At 55.2% G+C, this 16,661-nt stretch overlaps 1 protein-coding gene across 2 annotated transcripts in view; it reads left to right on the top strand.

Moving 5' to 3' along the window:
• KSR1 (kinase suppressor of ras 1) overlaps positions 1-15,747 on the top strand; it is a 150,387-nt gene extending 134,640 nt beyond the window's left edge. The window contains exons 14-20 of one of the 2 annotated variants that reach the window (XM_089900759.1): positions 794-890; positions 4,039-4,172; positions 4,922-5,053; positions 6,315-6,450; positions 7,797-7,930; positions 10,720-10,800; positions 12,668-15,747. In XM_089900759.1, coding sequence (XP_089756885.1) covers positions 794-890; positions 4,039-4,172; positions 4,922-5,053; positions 6,315-6,450; positions 7,797-7,930; positions 10,720-10,800; positions 12,668-12,746 — 793 coding nt within the window. In that variant the 3' untranslated portion in view covers positions 12,747-15,747. The remainder of the gene's footprint in view (positions 1-793; positions 891-4,038; positions 4,173-4,921; positions 5,054-6,314; positions 6,451-7,796; positions 7,931-10,719; positions 10,801-12,667) is intronic. The other variant, XM_089900758.1, reaches the window with a different exon arrangement.
• Positions 15,748-16,661: the final 914 nt, after the last annotated feature.

Raw genomic sequence — 16,661 nt, 5'->3', positions numbered from 1 at the left:
GCAAAAGAATAAAAGAACATTAACAAAAAAGTTAACGTGTTTTAGAATCTGCTGAGGGGACTGGAACACAGAAAAGCAACCATCAGCCGATATTCCAGACCTTGAGGGTCCAAGAATCTTATCTCCTTGGAGATGATTCCTAAAAACTAGCCCCTTCCTCAGATGGCTTAAGTCAGCTTCTCCCTGGAGCAGGGGAATGAAGCTACGCATTCTGTCTGGGTCCTTCCTCGCTCCGGGTTTTAGGAGTCGGTACAGGTGGGGACCACAACACACAAGCCCCTTATCTAATAATCACTCTGACATGCCTGACAGCCACCCCTCCCCTCCTGCACACGCCGCATTGTAATAAAATCCCTGTGATCAGAAAATAACACGATCATGAAAATCATCATGGTGAGCCCAGAGCCCTGATGCTGCCTGGTTATAGCCCAAGAAGGCCAAAGATTCTTCCCTGGCTGCTGAGTTTGCCTGGGCATGTTCCTGCCTCGAACTTCCACAAAGGTGGGCTGCTCTGAATTGCCAGGAGGCTTGGTGAACTGAGTTTCCTGTTCTATGGTGCGCAGGCCCTAGGCCTCGGGGAACCGGTGTTCTTGCCCACTCAGGCCAGGCCCCAGCAGGAATGGGCATCAGGCTGGTCAAGAACGAGGATTCAGGCACCCAGGGTCTAGGGGACAGAGAGAGCCCTCCCGAGGCCGGTGGGCACAGCTCTGCCCCTGCTTCTCCCCGGCTCCAGAGGGGCTTGGGTTGGGCTGCACAGGCCCCAGATCTCTGCCTGACCCACCACTCCTCACAGCTTCTGCAAGGGACGGACGTTGCACTCGTTTGTGAGGGACCCCAAGACATCTGTGGACATCAACAAGACCAGGCAGATCGCCCAGGAGATCATTAAGGTGAAGGGGCATCCAGCTGGTTCCAGAGTTCCTGGCTGTCCCCCAGTCTGTCTGACCATGTCAGGGTAGTGGTGGTGGCTGCTCTGTTTTTCCCTTTAGGTGGGGCACCTCAGGGGTGGGACCCCCATCTCCTTCCCTCTGTCCCTGTCTTGTCTGCTGGGAGCTGGACACCCTGGAGAAACTCAGTGGGTTTTAAAGACAGATGGCTTGAGTTTGAATCTTGGTCACACCAGCTGTGTGACTTCGGGCAGGTCGATTAGCCTCTCTGAGCCTTGGCTTCCTCCCCTGTGAAATGGAGATGCCAGTGTCGCCTCCCTCATTGGATTGGTGCAAAGGTAAACTGGGATAATCCATGGAGAGAGCGTTGGGTCCAGGGCCAGCGCTTGGTGAGAGTCTGTTAGAATTGATTAAGGTTTGGGACAGAGGTTCTGCCTTAAAGTTTCCAAATCCAAGTTTCATGAGGACAGGGCTTCAGGCTCAACTCAGGCAGCCTTTTTTAAAAAATAATTAAGTAATTAATTTTGGGCTACATTGGGGCTTCATTGCTGCGCACGGGCTTTCTCTAGTTGCGGCGAGCGGGGGCTACTCTTTGTTGCAGTGCACGGGCTTCTCATTGCGGTGGCTTCTCTTGTTGCGGAGCACGGGCTCTAGGAGTGCGGGCTTCAGTAGTTGTGGCACGCAGGCTCAGTAGTTGTGGCTCACGGGCTCTGGAGTGCAGGCTCAGTAGTTGTGGTGCACAGGCTTAGTTGCTCCGCGGCATGTGGGATCTTCCCGGACCAGGGCTCGAACCTGTGTCCGCTGCACTGGCAGGTGGACTCTCAACCACTGTGCCACCAGGGAAGCCCCTCCTTTCATCTTTTTAAAGTAATTAAACAAAAATGGAAGTAAAGCTTATTTGTTGCTTTATTTAGCGACAGACAGGCCCAGAGAAAAACTAGATTAGTGCTGGATAGGGCTTCCTCTTTCCAGGTTCTCGTTTTTGTGGGAAAGCTTTCTCTTACCAGCTCCCACCAAGTTTTTGTCCCTTTCCTGTCGTTAGTTAGTCTTGCCTTCTGTTCTTTTTTCTCCCTCCCTCCTTGCATCCATTGTGTGTGTGTGTGTGTGTGTGCGTCGTTGGAAAGGAAAAGATAAAAATCTCAGTGACATTTATGGACACCAAGATTTCCACGTGACATTTCCATGTGGCTACACTAATGCATTAAACTTTTGCAGCCCCCAAAACCCAAATATCACACTTACGCCTTCCTTTGTAGTCTGTCTCATTGCAGAGAAGTTGGAGGGAGCTGCAGAGCGTCACACCTACTCTGTGATGGCCCCAAACCGGCTGGGCCCTGCTCCACACTCTGCCCGACTCAGCCCTCCTCCCCCAAACTGTTCTCCCTCCTTATCGTCAGGACACTGTGGGAGTCTGGTTGCTGAGTTAGGTTCAGTGAGCCATCTGGAAGATTCCAGGGCAGAAGAGAAAAGTTGTGCAAAGGTTTTAGAGCTGCAGAGCCGGAAGCTTCCTCTCTGCTGGCTTATTTATTTTCCCCATCCCCCTTCTTCTGAGAACTTCTAAGCCACTTCCTTTTGTACTCATCTCTGATATTTTGAGGCTCAAAATATAATGACGGGGGCTTGACCTTTGGTTAGAGGGCTTGGGGGCCACTCTAGAGGCATTGTGAAATTATGGGAAGGAAGGAGGGTTTGTGTTCCAGACCTGGGCACTTTCTGTCTACTCTCTGGCCATTTGAGGCTGTGACACCTATTGTATAAACAAGGCTCAGAGAGGTACAGGCACTTATCCTCAGTCACACAGCTGGTCCCTGTTCAACCCAAGATGGGGGTCTTGGCTCTCTTTGGTCACTGGGGAAGGCTTGTGCCTTGGTTTGGTTTGGGAAATGGGCAGATATTTTAAGAAGGATCGTTTTACATTCAGGATGGTGTTCTGGGAAAGAGCAAGTTACTCTTTCCTGGAACTCCCGGCTTCCGTGGCAGGATGACAGCTCTCAGCAGGCCTGAGGGAAGTGGCCACGGTGCACCCCGAGCCCTCCCATCTCTTGCAGAAGAGCATCTGCCTTGTGTACATTCTTCTCTGACACGCTCCAGCCCCACTCGGTCTGAGCTCTGCGCTTGGCTGAGTTCTGTCTGCTTCCGCCTCACAGCTCATTCTTCTATTTCCTAAATGTGGTTTTTGCTGGTTTTACCTCTCCCCGTCTCACCCCAAGATACCTTTAAAGTCAGGCGGAGTTCTCACACATGAAGCACCCTTGATGTGGGAGATTGGGAGATGGGTTTACATGTGCCTCTTTCTGTCCCAGCAGGGATGCCCATTTCAGTCATGCATCTCGTACAGTACCCCCCTTCTCCCTCCCCGCTCCCCGTTCCCAAGAGCATCAGAGCAGCAGGGGACCTGGGAATCCTGGCTTTGGCCTTGGATGAGATCATGCCTGCGTCAGGTCTCCCATATCCCATGCACCTGGCAGCGTTCAGTCCAAATAGAGCGTTGGTTAGAAATCACCCAGCCCTGACCTGTCACTTGGCAGGTTGAGGAAACTGAGGCTTAGAAGTCAAGTCCAAGGCCCCACAGTGAGTTAGAATCTGGGCTGGATTTCAGCTTTAGTCCAGGACTTCTACCACAGCACAGGCAGTAGGACCACCTGAGCTCAGGGGCTCCCTCTATGGGAATTCCTCTCTGTTCCCCAACCCTAGCCCTTGCCCAGCCTGAGGGGAGAGGCCAGCAAAGCCTGAGAGAGACCCCAGATCACTCGGGTCTTTTATAACTTGACAGAGAGAGTAGCATCACAGTGAACCTTTATATACTTCCTGACCCCCAGCCCCTCACCCCTCACCCTTTCCACGCCTCATCTGAGTAGGAGGCGGGTGTTGGGCAGCGCGCTGACACAGCAGGAGCGCACACTGGCCTGGCGCCAGATCTCAGCAATGCCCCTGAGCTGCAGTGTGGCCTGGGGCAGGTGACTTCCCATCTCTGAGGCTGGCTTTCCTCCTCTGTAAAAAGGAGACAGTTACACTGCACAGGGCGGTGAAGATTAAATGAGGGGGTGGGGTAGGGCGTCCCGTCCCGCTCAGGGCCCGGCCCAGAGTAGGAGCTAAGTCATTCGTCATTCACCTTCCCTCCGCTCCTGACGTGAGGCTCGCTGTCTTCCAGGGAATGGGATATCTCCATGCCAAGGGCATCGTGCACAAAGATCTCAAATCCAAGAACGTCTTCTACGACAACGGCAAAGTGGTCATCACAGACTTCGGGCTGTTCGGGATCTCAGGCGTGGTCCGAGAGGGACGGTCAGTTGGCCTTGGGCATCTGGACAGACTAGGGAGGAACTGGGCGGTGCTGGTGGGCCTGAGGTCCAGCCGAGGTCTGGGCACTCGCCGTCTGTCACTGAGGGGCGGCCCTCCCTGTAGGAAAGGCCAGGTCTGCTCTGGTCCTGCTCTTGTGTTTCTGGTCCAGAATCAGGTTTGGGTGACACTTAGGTCACTCGTAGTGCTTCATTCTCAGGCTGGCCCCCGTGGTGGTTGGGTCCCCTCACTCACATGTTCCCTGTATGCTCACCGACTTGGGCAGGGGACCAGGGTTCACGTCCCCATTATGAGGAAGAACGTCAGGTTCTAGTTCCGCAAATCTTGACGGGGGCGTGGGGGTGGGGAGAAAGTCTCCTTCCCAATCGTCTGGACCCCAGGAGGGAGGGCGGCAGCCGGGCTGGAGAGCCAGACCCAGGCCGCGTTGTAAGGCCCACAGGCAGATCTGATCTCCTGCTTGGAGATGCCCTTCACACTCCCAGGGTAGAGAATCGGCACCCTCCAGTGCAACTCCCTGCCGATGCCTGTTCTTGGCCTGCTTTCTAGAAAAGCCTGGTTATCACTCCTTGGTAACATTCCCCCAGAGCGCAGGTGCCTTGGCAAGTGCATGATGGGTGTGCTGCTTTTCTGGGCCATGGTGGGTGGTGCACCAGCCCTGGGGCGGGTGTTTGCCCTGCGGGCCTCTTTGCTGCTGACTGAAGGCCATGTCCTTGCCCTGACCTCTTGGCCTCCAGGCGTGAGAACCAGCTGAAGCTGTCACATGACTGGCTGTGCTACCTGGCCCCCGAGATCGTGAGGGAGATGACCCCCGGGAAGGACGAGGACCAGCTGCCCTTCTCCAAAGCGGCTGACGTCTATGCATTCGGGTGAGGAGGCCCCTGGCACCCCTCCGCCTGAGGCTCTGAGGCCAAGTGTGGCTCAAAGAGAGGGTCCTACTGGCCACGGGGGTGGGGCAGGGGGAGGTGTGCTTTGAGTCGGGATCAGCCACTTGTTTGGGCCAGTGACCACGTCCTTGACCTTCTGTTTCCCCACCTGTAAAATGGGAAGAATAAAGTACCTCCCTGGTAGAGCTGTTAAATGAGGACTAAATTAGCTGATTGTATAGAATGCTTAACTCTGGGTGTCATTCCCACCTGTTGCCCCATGAGGACGCTCACCAGAGCTCATCAAGGACTGTCCCTCTGGGAGAACAGGGAGTCCTGCCAGCTGTGCCCCACAAAGAGCTGGGGTGCTGACCGATAGGAACATAGAAATATAGAAACATAATTTGAGCCAGATGTGTAGAGTTTTCTCTTCGCCACATTAAAAAAGAAAAAGAGGGAATTCCCTGGCAGTCCAGTGGTTAGGACTCCGCGCTTCCACTGCAGGGGGCGTGGTTAGATCCCTGGTCGGGGAACTAAGATTCTGCATGCAGTGTGGCACGGCCAAAAAAAAAAAAAAGAAACCGGTGAAATCCGTTTCAATAGATATTTAACTCAATATAGCCAAAATATTATCATTTCAGCGTGTAATCAAAATAAGAAATTAAAATTCTACCCCACAAAGCTTTCAAAAGCTGGTGTGTGTTTTACACCTCAGTTCCCCTCCCCACATTTCAGGTACTCAGTAGCCCCACGTGGCCCCCAGGTTGGACAGGGTGGGTCTAACGGAGAAGGCCCCATCCAGATAAGTCGAGAAGGGCAAGGGGACTTGGAGGGTCTGAGTGACGGCCTCAGCCCGTAATCTCTCGGGGGATCCTTCCCTCGCGGGTGGTCTCTTCCTGGCCTGACCTTTAACCATCATTTCCTGAGCACCTGCGTGTGCCAGGCCCAGGGCTGGGCCTTCTTGTCGCTCCTCAGACAACCTTGGCCATGGGCAGCCACCCCACGGAGGTTGAACGGTTGTACCGGGATCTCTGTCCAGAGCCCGTGCTGTCTGAGTCTTCCTGCCACAGTGGGAGCGCAGGGCCCCGGGAGGGAGTCAAGGCGTTCCCGGAAGCCTGGCGGGTGAGGAAGGTAGGAGGGGGATGCTGGGTCCTCCAGCCGGGCTCTTGGCATCAGGGCAGCAGGCACCTCCGGGGTGTGAGCTGAGCTGAGCCGAGCCGTGCCGCCAGGGAGCTCAGGCCAGGTGGGTGGCTGGTCTCCACAGGACCGTTTGGTATGAGCTGCAAGCCAGAGACTGGCCCTTGAAGAACCAAGCTGCGGAGGCCCTGATCTGGCAGATTGGAAGCGGAGAGGGAATGAAGCGAGTCCTGGCCTCCGTCAGCCTGGGGAAGGAAGTCACCGTAAGTAGCCCCCCAAGCCCCTGCACTGGGAGAGGAAGGTGGGGTAGAGGGCAGGCGGCTGGCTGCCCTTCACTCACCTGAGACGTGGGACCCAGAGGCGGATGGGTGGCGGGCAGGCCTCTTTGCTGCCGGCTAGGAGGTCTGTGTCCTTCACCACCCCACTGCTAACCTTTAAAAAGAAAAATTATCTTTAAAAGAAAAGGACAGGAAGGAAATAAAGATAATGGTTTTGACTGAACTATGAGATAAGATAATAAAGCCTGTATGTTACTTACTAGAAAGAAGATAATAACAAATTTCACTGCATAAAGTACAAACAGTGGGGTTGTTGTCGTGTCAGATCTTTTCTCAATGTTGTTCCCGACCTTTCGAGAACAAATCAAGGTTTCCACAGCAAATCTGTTTTCAAGATGCCAAATCATAATACGGTCGCTGCCCTCACATGACTGAATATCATTAATGGCGTCTCTGCATTGCAGTTTGTTAAGTTCCCCCGCCTGGCACAGTGATACATGAACGAGCCCGGGGGGTGGTGTTCTCAGGGTTTACCACGCGCTCATGAGTCAGGCCCGGAGCAGACAGATGCCAGCCAGGATGTTGATAAGTAGCCCCAGTAGGTACCTGGGCAGCATAGCAATGGAAACGTCTGGGGGGACCACCCGGCACTCATCCAGGTGAAGCGCTAAGTAGGCTGTGAGTTTCCCGGCAGGGTCACCATCGGCCCTGTTGCACGAGCACCTTCTGCCTGGCCGTGCGTGCCGGCCTGTCTTCTCCCAGGGACTTCTTCTGAATCGAAAGGCCGAGGGGTGTGCTGTGTGCACACGTGGATCCGGAGAGTAGGCAGCAGAAGGCCAAAGCGAGAAGGGCTTTGCCCCGACTCGGGACTGTCAGGACAGCTGTTCTGTCGACTCTCACTGCTGCCCTGTACTCAGTCCTCTTGTCCCTGCCACCAGCCCTGCACACCTTCCGAGCATCTTGCGTTTCACCTGTCAACACGCTGCCTTCCGCTTTCCATTCCGAACGTCCGTGACCCCATTTCTGATCTCTTTCCTATGACCTTTCATTCGTCTTTGTAGCTGTTATTCCAGGGAGGTCGAGGAAGGAAGGAGGGGAGGGAGGCCCATGCCCTTCATTTTCACTGGAAGTGTGAGGGCTCTTCTCAAATTCAGTTATTTCACGGCCCTACTCCAGCCAGGGCCAGTCACCTCGGTGTCGGCAGGAGAGTGAGGCGACCACCAGCAGGGGGCGCTCGGGAACACGGAAGGGACCCTGGGCAGAGTGCCCCGGCCGCGCCCCCCTCGCTCCCGGCCAGCTCTCACGTTCTCCAATGCCGGCTCGCTTTGCAGGAGATCCTGTCCGCCTGCTGGGCCTTCGACCTGCAGGAGAGGCCCAGCTTCCCCCTGCTGATGGACATGCTGGAGAAGCTGCCCAAGCTGAACCGGAGGCTCTCGCACCCCGGGCACTTCTGGAAGTCTGCCGAGTAAGTACCCCTCGGAGCCAAACCTGCAGCCAGGCGTCTTGGAGGGCGCTCTCTGCTCTGTCTGCCCGAGACTTTGATCTAGGGAACCCCCAGAGCTGGTTAGCCAGAGGTGACTAGTCCCCTCGCCCAAGGGATGTCGGGATTCCGCTCATCGCATTTATTTAGGAGACTCTTTCATAGGCCAGCGTCTCCCGTTCTCCTCTGTGGAAACCTCCACATCACTGTTATCAGCCCAGTGCCTGACGCTGGGCCCAGGCTGGGTCCTGACAAGAAGGTTCTGCCTGCTATCCAGCCCAGCGTTAGCCTGGGTTCATAACAGCTGATTCACTTTGCTGTACAGTAGAAACTAACACAACATTGTAAAGCAACTATACTCCAATAAAAATTAATTTAAAAAAAAAAGAAATAAAATTTCTGGGTTAAAAGGTTAAAAAAAAGAAGGTTCTGCCTGAGAGGGGGCCAGACAGAGCTTTACCGAAACCAGCCGAGCAGCTGTTGCTTAAAATGGCACAGAGCTTTCTAGCCCCCAGATTAGCCACCTGTCACGGGGACCGCACCACCCGGGTTTATGTGCTGCTTTGACACTGGGAGCCCGTCTCCTTTCTGTGTAATCACATGATCCTTTGCAGCCCTCCGTGCTGGGGTGGTCTCCACCCCTGTCTTCTGCCTCATTCCCTTTTTTCTTTGTCCCTCTGGCTCTGTCTTCCAGAACATTCAAAAACAGACCTCTGCCCTGCCTCTGTGGGAATCTGGGCAAGTCCTTCCTTGTTCCCAGCCCCAGCTTCCACAGCTTTATAGGAGCGGGAGGGTAGGCAAAATTGTCAAGGGCCACGTGGGAAATAGCTTAGCTTGGCAGGCCGAGAGGGAACCTCGAGTGACGGCTCCTTGTCACTGGGATTTGCAGGGTGCCCAGCGGCGTGCAAAGCGACGACACCACCACGTACAGTCTCTGTCACAATGACCCAGCTCTGCTATTTGATTCAGGAGCAGCCACAGACCCACAAACTTGCGGGCTGGCTGGTTCTAGTAAAACATTACTTACGGATGCTGAAACTTGAATTTCATGTAATTTTCACAGGTCATGAAATAGTCTTCTTTTGATTCCCACCCCCCACCCCCCGATCATTTAGAAAGGTAAAAAACATTCTTAGTTTGTGGATTGTACAGAAACAAGAGGCAGGTCACACGTGGCTGGCCTCCTGGACAAGATGCATGGCTTTGAACTTTAAGGGGTAGTGCACTTTCTAGAAGTGTCATCTCCCACAGGCCCAGGACATAGAACAGACAAAGTGGGGCTTCTCTTGGTGGGAGTCAGGCAGTGGCAGGGGGCGAGAGCCTGTCTAACCCCTACACCCAGCGTAGCCCCCGGAGCAGCTACACCCGGATCTCACACCTGCCCAAGTGTGTGGTGGCAGTGGCACTCCTCTTGTTCTAGAAAGAGCCAGATAGTAAGTATTTTAGGCTTGCAGGTCATATGGTCTCTGTCACACGTTCTTGGTTTTGGTTTTTAATTTTTTTTTGACCGCTGTAAAATGGTCATGACTTTTTTGTAGCCAGATTTGACTTACACCTAGTTTGCCAGCTCGTTTTGAAAGTAAACCAAACCAGGCTTCGAGCTGCAGGTGAGGAAAGGCCCAGGCTGGGTCAGCCCAGCAGAGGGTGCAAGGAGGAGAACTTGAAGAAATACAGCAAAGTTGGCAACTTAGGCCAGTTGGAGGGACAGTCTGAGGAATGACGATTTGGGGTGAGGGAATGCTGTACCTTAGAATGTGAGATTAGATTCAGTATTTTGCACTTAAGATGGGCCAGAGTCTAATACAAATAGGGGGTAACAGGTGTTGCCATCAGAGGTGTGGGTTTTACCCAACCGTTGCTGACAGCTGTGCCACACCTGAGGCGACAGGCCAGGGCCGGGCCTCCACCCGCACGGAGTTGATAGTTTAATTAGGATAAAGACAAGCAGACGTACACTGTAAGCCCTCGGAGCGGGACGCTGCCTTATCACCTCTGTATTCTCAGCTCTAAGCACACTCCCAGGATGTAGTAATTGCTCAATGAATATTTGATGGGTGATGGGGATGATGACAATGTGCTGAGTGCCGGGCAGAAACTCAGCTGCTGTGGGCACACTGCCCACAGGGGAGCTTGAGGAAGGGTGTCCAGAAGAGAGGGGTCATGGGAGCTGGGTTTTGGGTGGGAGCCTGGGCGTCTCCTGGACTCTCAAGAAGTACAAGGATCTGGTTTGTCAGACCTTGGGCAACTCGTTTAGCGCACCGGGCCCTGGTTTTCTCCTGCACAAAAGCGAAGGCTGCGCTGGGGACGGGGCGTGGAGTAGGGGCTGAGGAGTGGTACGGGTATTCAGGAGAAGGTGATCCCGGATTCCCGAAAGGCCACAGAGCCCCACCTTCCCATTCCACATGTGGGACACTGAGTCACAAATGGGGGTTGTTTCCTGCCCAAAGTGATCAGTTTTAGCCCCTTCTAGGAAGGAATGCCAGCATACCTCAGTGAGTCTGTATCAAAGCTTCCTGTTCATGATTTTTACTTCTACACACTCAAGCCTCTAATTCTCACTTTCTCTTTTCTTTTCCATCCGTCTTGTTGCTTTTCTTTTTTTATTTTCGGGGGGGGCGGTGGCGGATCCGCTGTCCTGGCCTGTCATCTCCCGCTCTCCCGCCACCCTGATTCCTGTGGCCCTTCCTCCACCCGTCCACACTGGGTGCCCATCTCCATCACCTGCCGGACCACGCTCCTCCCACTCCTGGTAAAATGGTTGCGGGTGCTCCCAGGCGCTGGCGGAGCCGCTACTACGGGAAAGGACGTTACGGTCACCCGGACTTTAAGAACAACTGTCCAGTCCTGGAGGAATAGTGTGTCTTCTGCTGTTTCCTTGATTCTCTGCCTGTTTGCAGTTAACCCTTTGCACATCCTGCCTCCTGTTCTGTCTCTGCTTCCAGCTTCCCCTTCTTGGCATGTTGTATTCCCATAAACGAAAGTGACACTCTGGCAGCTCACATGGCCACCGGCAGGGGCCCTGCAAGCTCGTGTTTCTCTCGCTGGGCTGAGAGCAGACCGATGGCATGTGGCAGGGCCTCTGTCCACACACTGGCAGACGATGGCTTACCCGTGGTGGGGAGAGAACTCAGATCACTGGTCTGAGTCCCCAGGATCCCCTCTGGCCAGACTCTAAAGAAGAGAATGCAGGGAGCAGAAATAGTAAAAACTCCGAGACGTCGATTTTGATGGTCAGGGGCTGAGGGACAGTGGGCCTGCTGGTCGACCTCTGTACAGAATTCTGTGGCCATGTCCTAGGGGCGAGCTTGGGGGAGGTTCTTTGTGCCAGGCTCCCTTCCAAGCTTGCTCTGCTGCCAAAGCCTGGAATGGAGTGGGGATGTCCCTTTCTTTGTCTGCAGGGAAAGAGGGGCCCCTGCCCCGTGCCCTGGCCAGGCCTCGGCCGCTCCCCTGCCCGCTCCCCGAGGGCTTGGGTTCTGACGCTGCTCTCCCCTCTTCTCTTTCCTTCTGTAGGTTGTAGGCCTGGCTGCCTTGCATGTACCGGGGCTTTCTTCCTCCTAATCCACGCTCGGCACCGTGACTTCTACTCGAGCTCAAACAGCGATGCGGGCACTAACCCAGGGGATGCGATCGCCGCCACTCCGGCCTTCTCTGCTGAGACTTCTTCTCTTGCTTTGTTTGTTAAAACTGGCCCTCGCCCCGCTCCGCGGCCTGCGTGTGCCTGAGTAACTGCTCTCCATGGAGGGTCCCCCTAACAGCACCCCCAGAACCGCCTTCCTGGACACAACTTCATCTCTCTCTAGCGCTTCTTCTGTGGGGTGGCCCTGTCTCCCTACTAACAGCTCAGTGAGAGAGATCCCCCGTCTCCCTGGTCCCCCAGCACACCGGCCCCCCGTGGGGTGTGTCCGCAGGACAGGGGTCGGGGTTTTGCTTGGCTTTTAACCCGCGGGGATCTTGTCCAACACGGAGTGGAATGATTTCAGAGCTGCCGGGTGGTCCCCTCTGGAGGGCTAGGGTTGTGACACCACGGGTTCTGTTGCCATGAAAGACACCAGCTCGGAAGAGCTGTGTCCTCGGCCACACACCGGGGAAAGCTGTCCTGAAGCAAGGGGGTGGGACCTGTCTCCAAACGGTTTCACTAGTGAAAACGTTTCTGCCCTCTCCCCCCTGCGGCATTACTCCCCTTCCGTCTGCCCAGTGCAGACGGAAGGTACCAGACCCCGAGCCAGCATTCGGCAAGAGTGTGGCTGACAGGTCACCCACAGGTCCTCCCCTGCTTACCAAACGCAGATTCCTGGGCCTCCCCAAGACCCGAATCCGGGTGTCTGGAGGCAGATGCTGAGAACCCGCATCTCAGCCTGCGTCCCAGGTGGCCCTGACGCACCCCAGCATTTGGGGACTGTTTCTAGGAAGGAGCACGCGATGCCGCTCTTAGGACCGGCGGCTGGGTTTCTCTTCCCTCCCAGTTCCACTCGGAGCGCTGGGGGTTCCAAGACGAACAGGCCCCTGCCCTCCAGGAGGGAGTGCAGCCGAGGCCCAGCCCCCGGCCAGGTGGAACCAGGAACAGCTCTGCCAAGGCCGTTGGCCTGTATCATCATTCCCACCTCTTGGTGGGGCTGGGTCCTCTGCTGAGCTTCTGGAACTGGCCCACTCATTAGCTAATGCTGCCCCAATTCTGATCAAGACCAGCGGGGCTATAACCCTTGTTTTTGTTCCTCTTTGCAGTATTAACAGCAGCAAAGTTGTATCCCGGTTTGAAAGGTTTGGCTTGGGCGTCCTGGACTCCAGTAATCCAAAGATGTAGCCAGCTCTGCCATTTTTCTGACATTGTATTTCTTTCTTAAATGGGTTTCTAAAACATCCAAACAACCGCCACGACAAAAAAGCAGCACTCTTCAAAACGCCAGCCATCCTCCTAAGTGCTGCGGGTCAGGAGCGCGAGGCCTCGGTTTAGACTGTTCGTCCGTAAAGACACTGGGGTCCCGGAGATGGAGCCGCGCCTGCTGTTTCTTAAAATGACATCACCAACAAGCAGACCTGTCCCGACAGACAGCAAATGTTTACATGTATGTTTCTGCAGAGTTGGACTCGTTGTACAATAGGTGATAATAAAAACCGTCTGTGCAGAGGTCACTGGCACCGAGGGCAGAAGTGGCCGTCCCCTCTGGAGGACCCTGTAGGAGTGAGGCACCCACACTGGTTCAGAGGAAGAAAAGCATCGTGTTTGTGGCTGTTCCCCAAGCAGGATGGTGGGGGGACCACAAGGTTTGACCCGGCCTCTGCGTTGGCCCTAAATCCCATCTCCCCTCGTCCTACCGAAGGGCTGCTGTCCCTTCCTCCTCTTGCAGAGGACACCCTGACCAGGAGCCGAGCTGGATTATGAGGGTCGGGAGTTCACAGAGAGCTTGGGTTCACCTTTGACCCTTGTAATCCAGTCCATACCTGCTGGAAAAAGCAGAGACATAAAATCCAAATAACATCTGGACTGATCCAGTGGTTCCCAGCCAGGGTTTCCAGTGCCTGGGAAGATGTCTCTTCCATGAAGCCCGCAGGGGAGGCGCCAGGAAGATGGGACTAAGGGCTTTGGCTGTTTAGATACATCCCAGTCCCTGACTGACACTTGACCCCAGAGCTAAGGCCTAGCCCAGCAGCTGCGTACGTCATGAAGGCTTGATCCATGAGAACAGGGAAAGTAGGGGGAGGGAGAAGTGGCAAGCAGAGGGTCCCTGAGCCCACCCTCCTAGCCACAGGGTGCCCTGGCCCATCACCAGTCTTGCCGAGGTTCCGGAACTGCCCACCTCTTCCAGCCCTCAGTCCTGTTGAAACCCCTTAGCCCACTGCTGACTCCTCCACTGCCCGTGTTCAGAGCTCTTAGCCGCGGTGGGAGCCACGTGCCCTTCCCCGCTTTCACTCGGACCCAGCTAGCAAGCCCCCAGCCTTCAGAGTCTTCCCAAGCACCAAGTCAGGCCCCCTACTTGTGTCCCTTTGGACGAGAGGAGGGGCCGGGTTGGGAAAGTCCAGGATATGACAGTGTCCTGCCTGTCCTCGTTAGAAGCTGACACCTAAAGAGAAAAGTTCCAAATGGCAAAGAAGCCCTTCAGTGAAGGTTACGTCATCGTATCAAGCTCCAAAGCCAGAAATGATCAAGGGCGACGAAAGTGGAGAGGAGGTTGTCTTCAGACCCAGAACCCGCGTCCACGCTTAGAGCCGCCGAGACGGGGAGACACGTGGCCCTCCTACCCCATTTACGTAGACCCGTCGAGCCAGGCTCCCACCCTGGAGTCTGGCGAAACATCATGCGAGATGGGCCGCTTTGCCTGGAGGCTGCGGGGCTGCCTTCTTGGCTCTGGGCCAGGCACCCCTCTGGGCCAGGCAGCCGTATAGGGTACCCGGGCCTCCACGGCCATCAGCACCTCAACCCTTCCCGCTCGGGGTGTGGGAAGGAAGACGAAGGGGCTGTAAACCGACTGGACTCAGCTCTGTGGGTCTTTTCTCCTCTGTGGGACTCTTCGCGTCTCCCCGTCATTCCTCTGGCCTCTGGGTCAGCCGCTCCTATGATTTCCCCACCCAAAGCCACGTGGGATGTGACTCCGCCTCTGGTTGTCAGGCCCCTCCCCCCACCCCGACATTGGCGCCTTCCCGGAGGTCACAGTTCATGCCTCTCACCTTTCCCCTCTGAACCCTTGGACGGTGCAGTTGGGCCGAGGGGCTGGGACAGCAGCTAAGCAAGTCACGCTCACCTCACGGCCCACAGAAAGTCAGTCTGGGTTTTGTTTTTCTTCTTCGGGGCTCTCACACTCTTGGGTCAGTTTAGAAAGCTTTCATGGAGCACCTACTGTGTGCAAGTGCAGGGGGCCAGGGATGGGAGCAGTCACAGTGCCTGCCCTAGGGGACTCAAGATCTGCCAGGAACCCTGAGGGTGGGACTGGGGCCACCCACTTCCTCTCCAGGGCCCCGGATGCCTTCCCACGCTCGGCCTGAGCCTCTGCACTGCCTGTCAGTTAAGAGAAGCACCTGCGGAACCCCCCCGGGTGGCCCCCCTCTCCCTGTCTCTACTTAATTGACTGTGAATTGAGGTTAGGAAGACATGCCGCCCTTCCGTGTGCTGCCCCCCATGCCTGTCTGCCTTGGAAACACATGAAGGACAGCAGATACTGTGAATTCAGCCCTCACAGCCAACTGTGAAAGGGATGGAGAAAGCCGGGAGGCCTCCTGGGCGAAAGCTCGGGGGCTGTGGAGGTCCCCACGGGGTCTGAGAGTGGAGCCCAAGCTTCAACCCTTCAGCTCCCCCACCCGCCACTTCCCACCCTCACCTCCAAAACCCTGGGATCTGTCCCTGCTGCCTTTAAACACGAGAGCCACAACCCCTGCGTCTCCATGCAACTCGAGGTCCTGAACCCCAAGTTCCCCACCAGTTGTGAGTGGCGTGTAGCTGACCGCTCCATGTCACCAAATTGAAGATGTGTGCAGGGCCTGGAATCCCTCTGCCCTCTCATGGCATTTCTTTCTGTGATCGCCGAGGGGCGTGGCATGCCCTGTAAGCCCCTGGTGGTGGTGGCCTTTGTTGATCTGGGTGCCAGGTGGAGACATAAATGTGAAGCTGGTTTGAGAGCTTGTGCGACGCTGCCTGGTCAGCCAGGATTTCATCCGTGTGTGCAAACCCAGCATCTTCTGTGGCCACGAGGCACATACTTGCTTTTTTGAATGTGATGTAAAATTTGTACAGTAAAAGTTTTTATATTTTCTATCAACTGCATTTGTCTTCCAGAAATGCTATTAATTTAAATTAAAACGGTTAGTATTAACAGACGTGCGCTGTCAGTTTTTTTGCCACTGGCAGGAACGCTGTGCCAGGCCCAGCCTGGGTGTCTGGAGTCTACAAATAAAACTGTACCAAGGTGGGGCTTCCCTGGTGGCGCAGTGGTTAAGAATCCGCCTGCCCATCTAGGAGATACGGGTTCGAGCCCTGGTCCAGGAAGATCCCACATGCTGCGGAGCAACTAAGCCCGTGCGCCGCAACTACTGAGCCTGCACGCCTAGAGCCCACGAGCCACAACTCCTGAAGCCCACGCACCTAGAGCCCGTGCTCCGCAACAAGAGAAGCCACCGTGATGAGAAGCCCGCGCACCGCAACAAAGAGTAGCCCCTGCTCGCCGCAACCAGAGAAAAGCCCGCGCGCAGCGACAAAGACCCAACACGGCCAAAAATAAATTAATTAATTAAAAAAAAATACTTGTACCAAGGTATCTGGGGCTTGTGTCTGCTTGGGTCGGTTCCAGATGACTGTGTGGGGCGGGGTGTGTGTGGGGGGGAACCGCTCAGATGGATGGCGTGGGAAAGCAGGAGGGGAGGGGGCAGGGTGTTTGACCCCCTCTGGGAGCTCCTTCCAAGGAGAGAAGTTTTGCCTGCACCTCAAAGGCAGATACTTGTAAACAGATGGAGGAACGGAGACAGAAGAGCATCAAAGCCTATGTCGCACGGAGGAAGGTCATCCAGCCCCCGACAGTGCCAGCCCACGAGCACACTCAGACCAGTCACTGTCTCCTCTGCTCGAAGGGCCTTTGCATTATGCAAGCCTTGGGGGGTGGGGAGTGGTCATTTATCTAAATCTTATTTCTAGGAGCCTCTCCTTGCCAGTTATAAAGAGAGACAGGTAAGCAGGAGGTCAGGGTAAGCAAAACAGATGGAGACAAAGGGGGACTGACATCCTCTGAGCCAG

The sequence above is a fragment of the Delphinapterus leucas genome, chromosome 19 (genome assembly GCF_059928025.1).
Source record: "Delphinapterus leucas isolate spDelLeu-1000000601 "Yukka" chromosome 19, BTC_Dleu_Yukka2, whole genome shotgun sequence".
Lineage (NCBI taxonomy): Eukaryota > Metazoa > Chordata > Mammalia > Artiodactyla > Monodontidae > Delphinapterus > Delphinapterus leucas.
The sequence above is the reverse complement of the archived record's forward strand: the minus strand, read 5'-3'. Positions and strand labels throughout refer to the sequence as shown.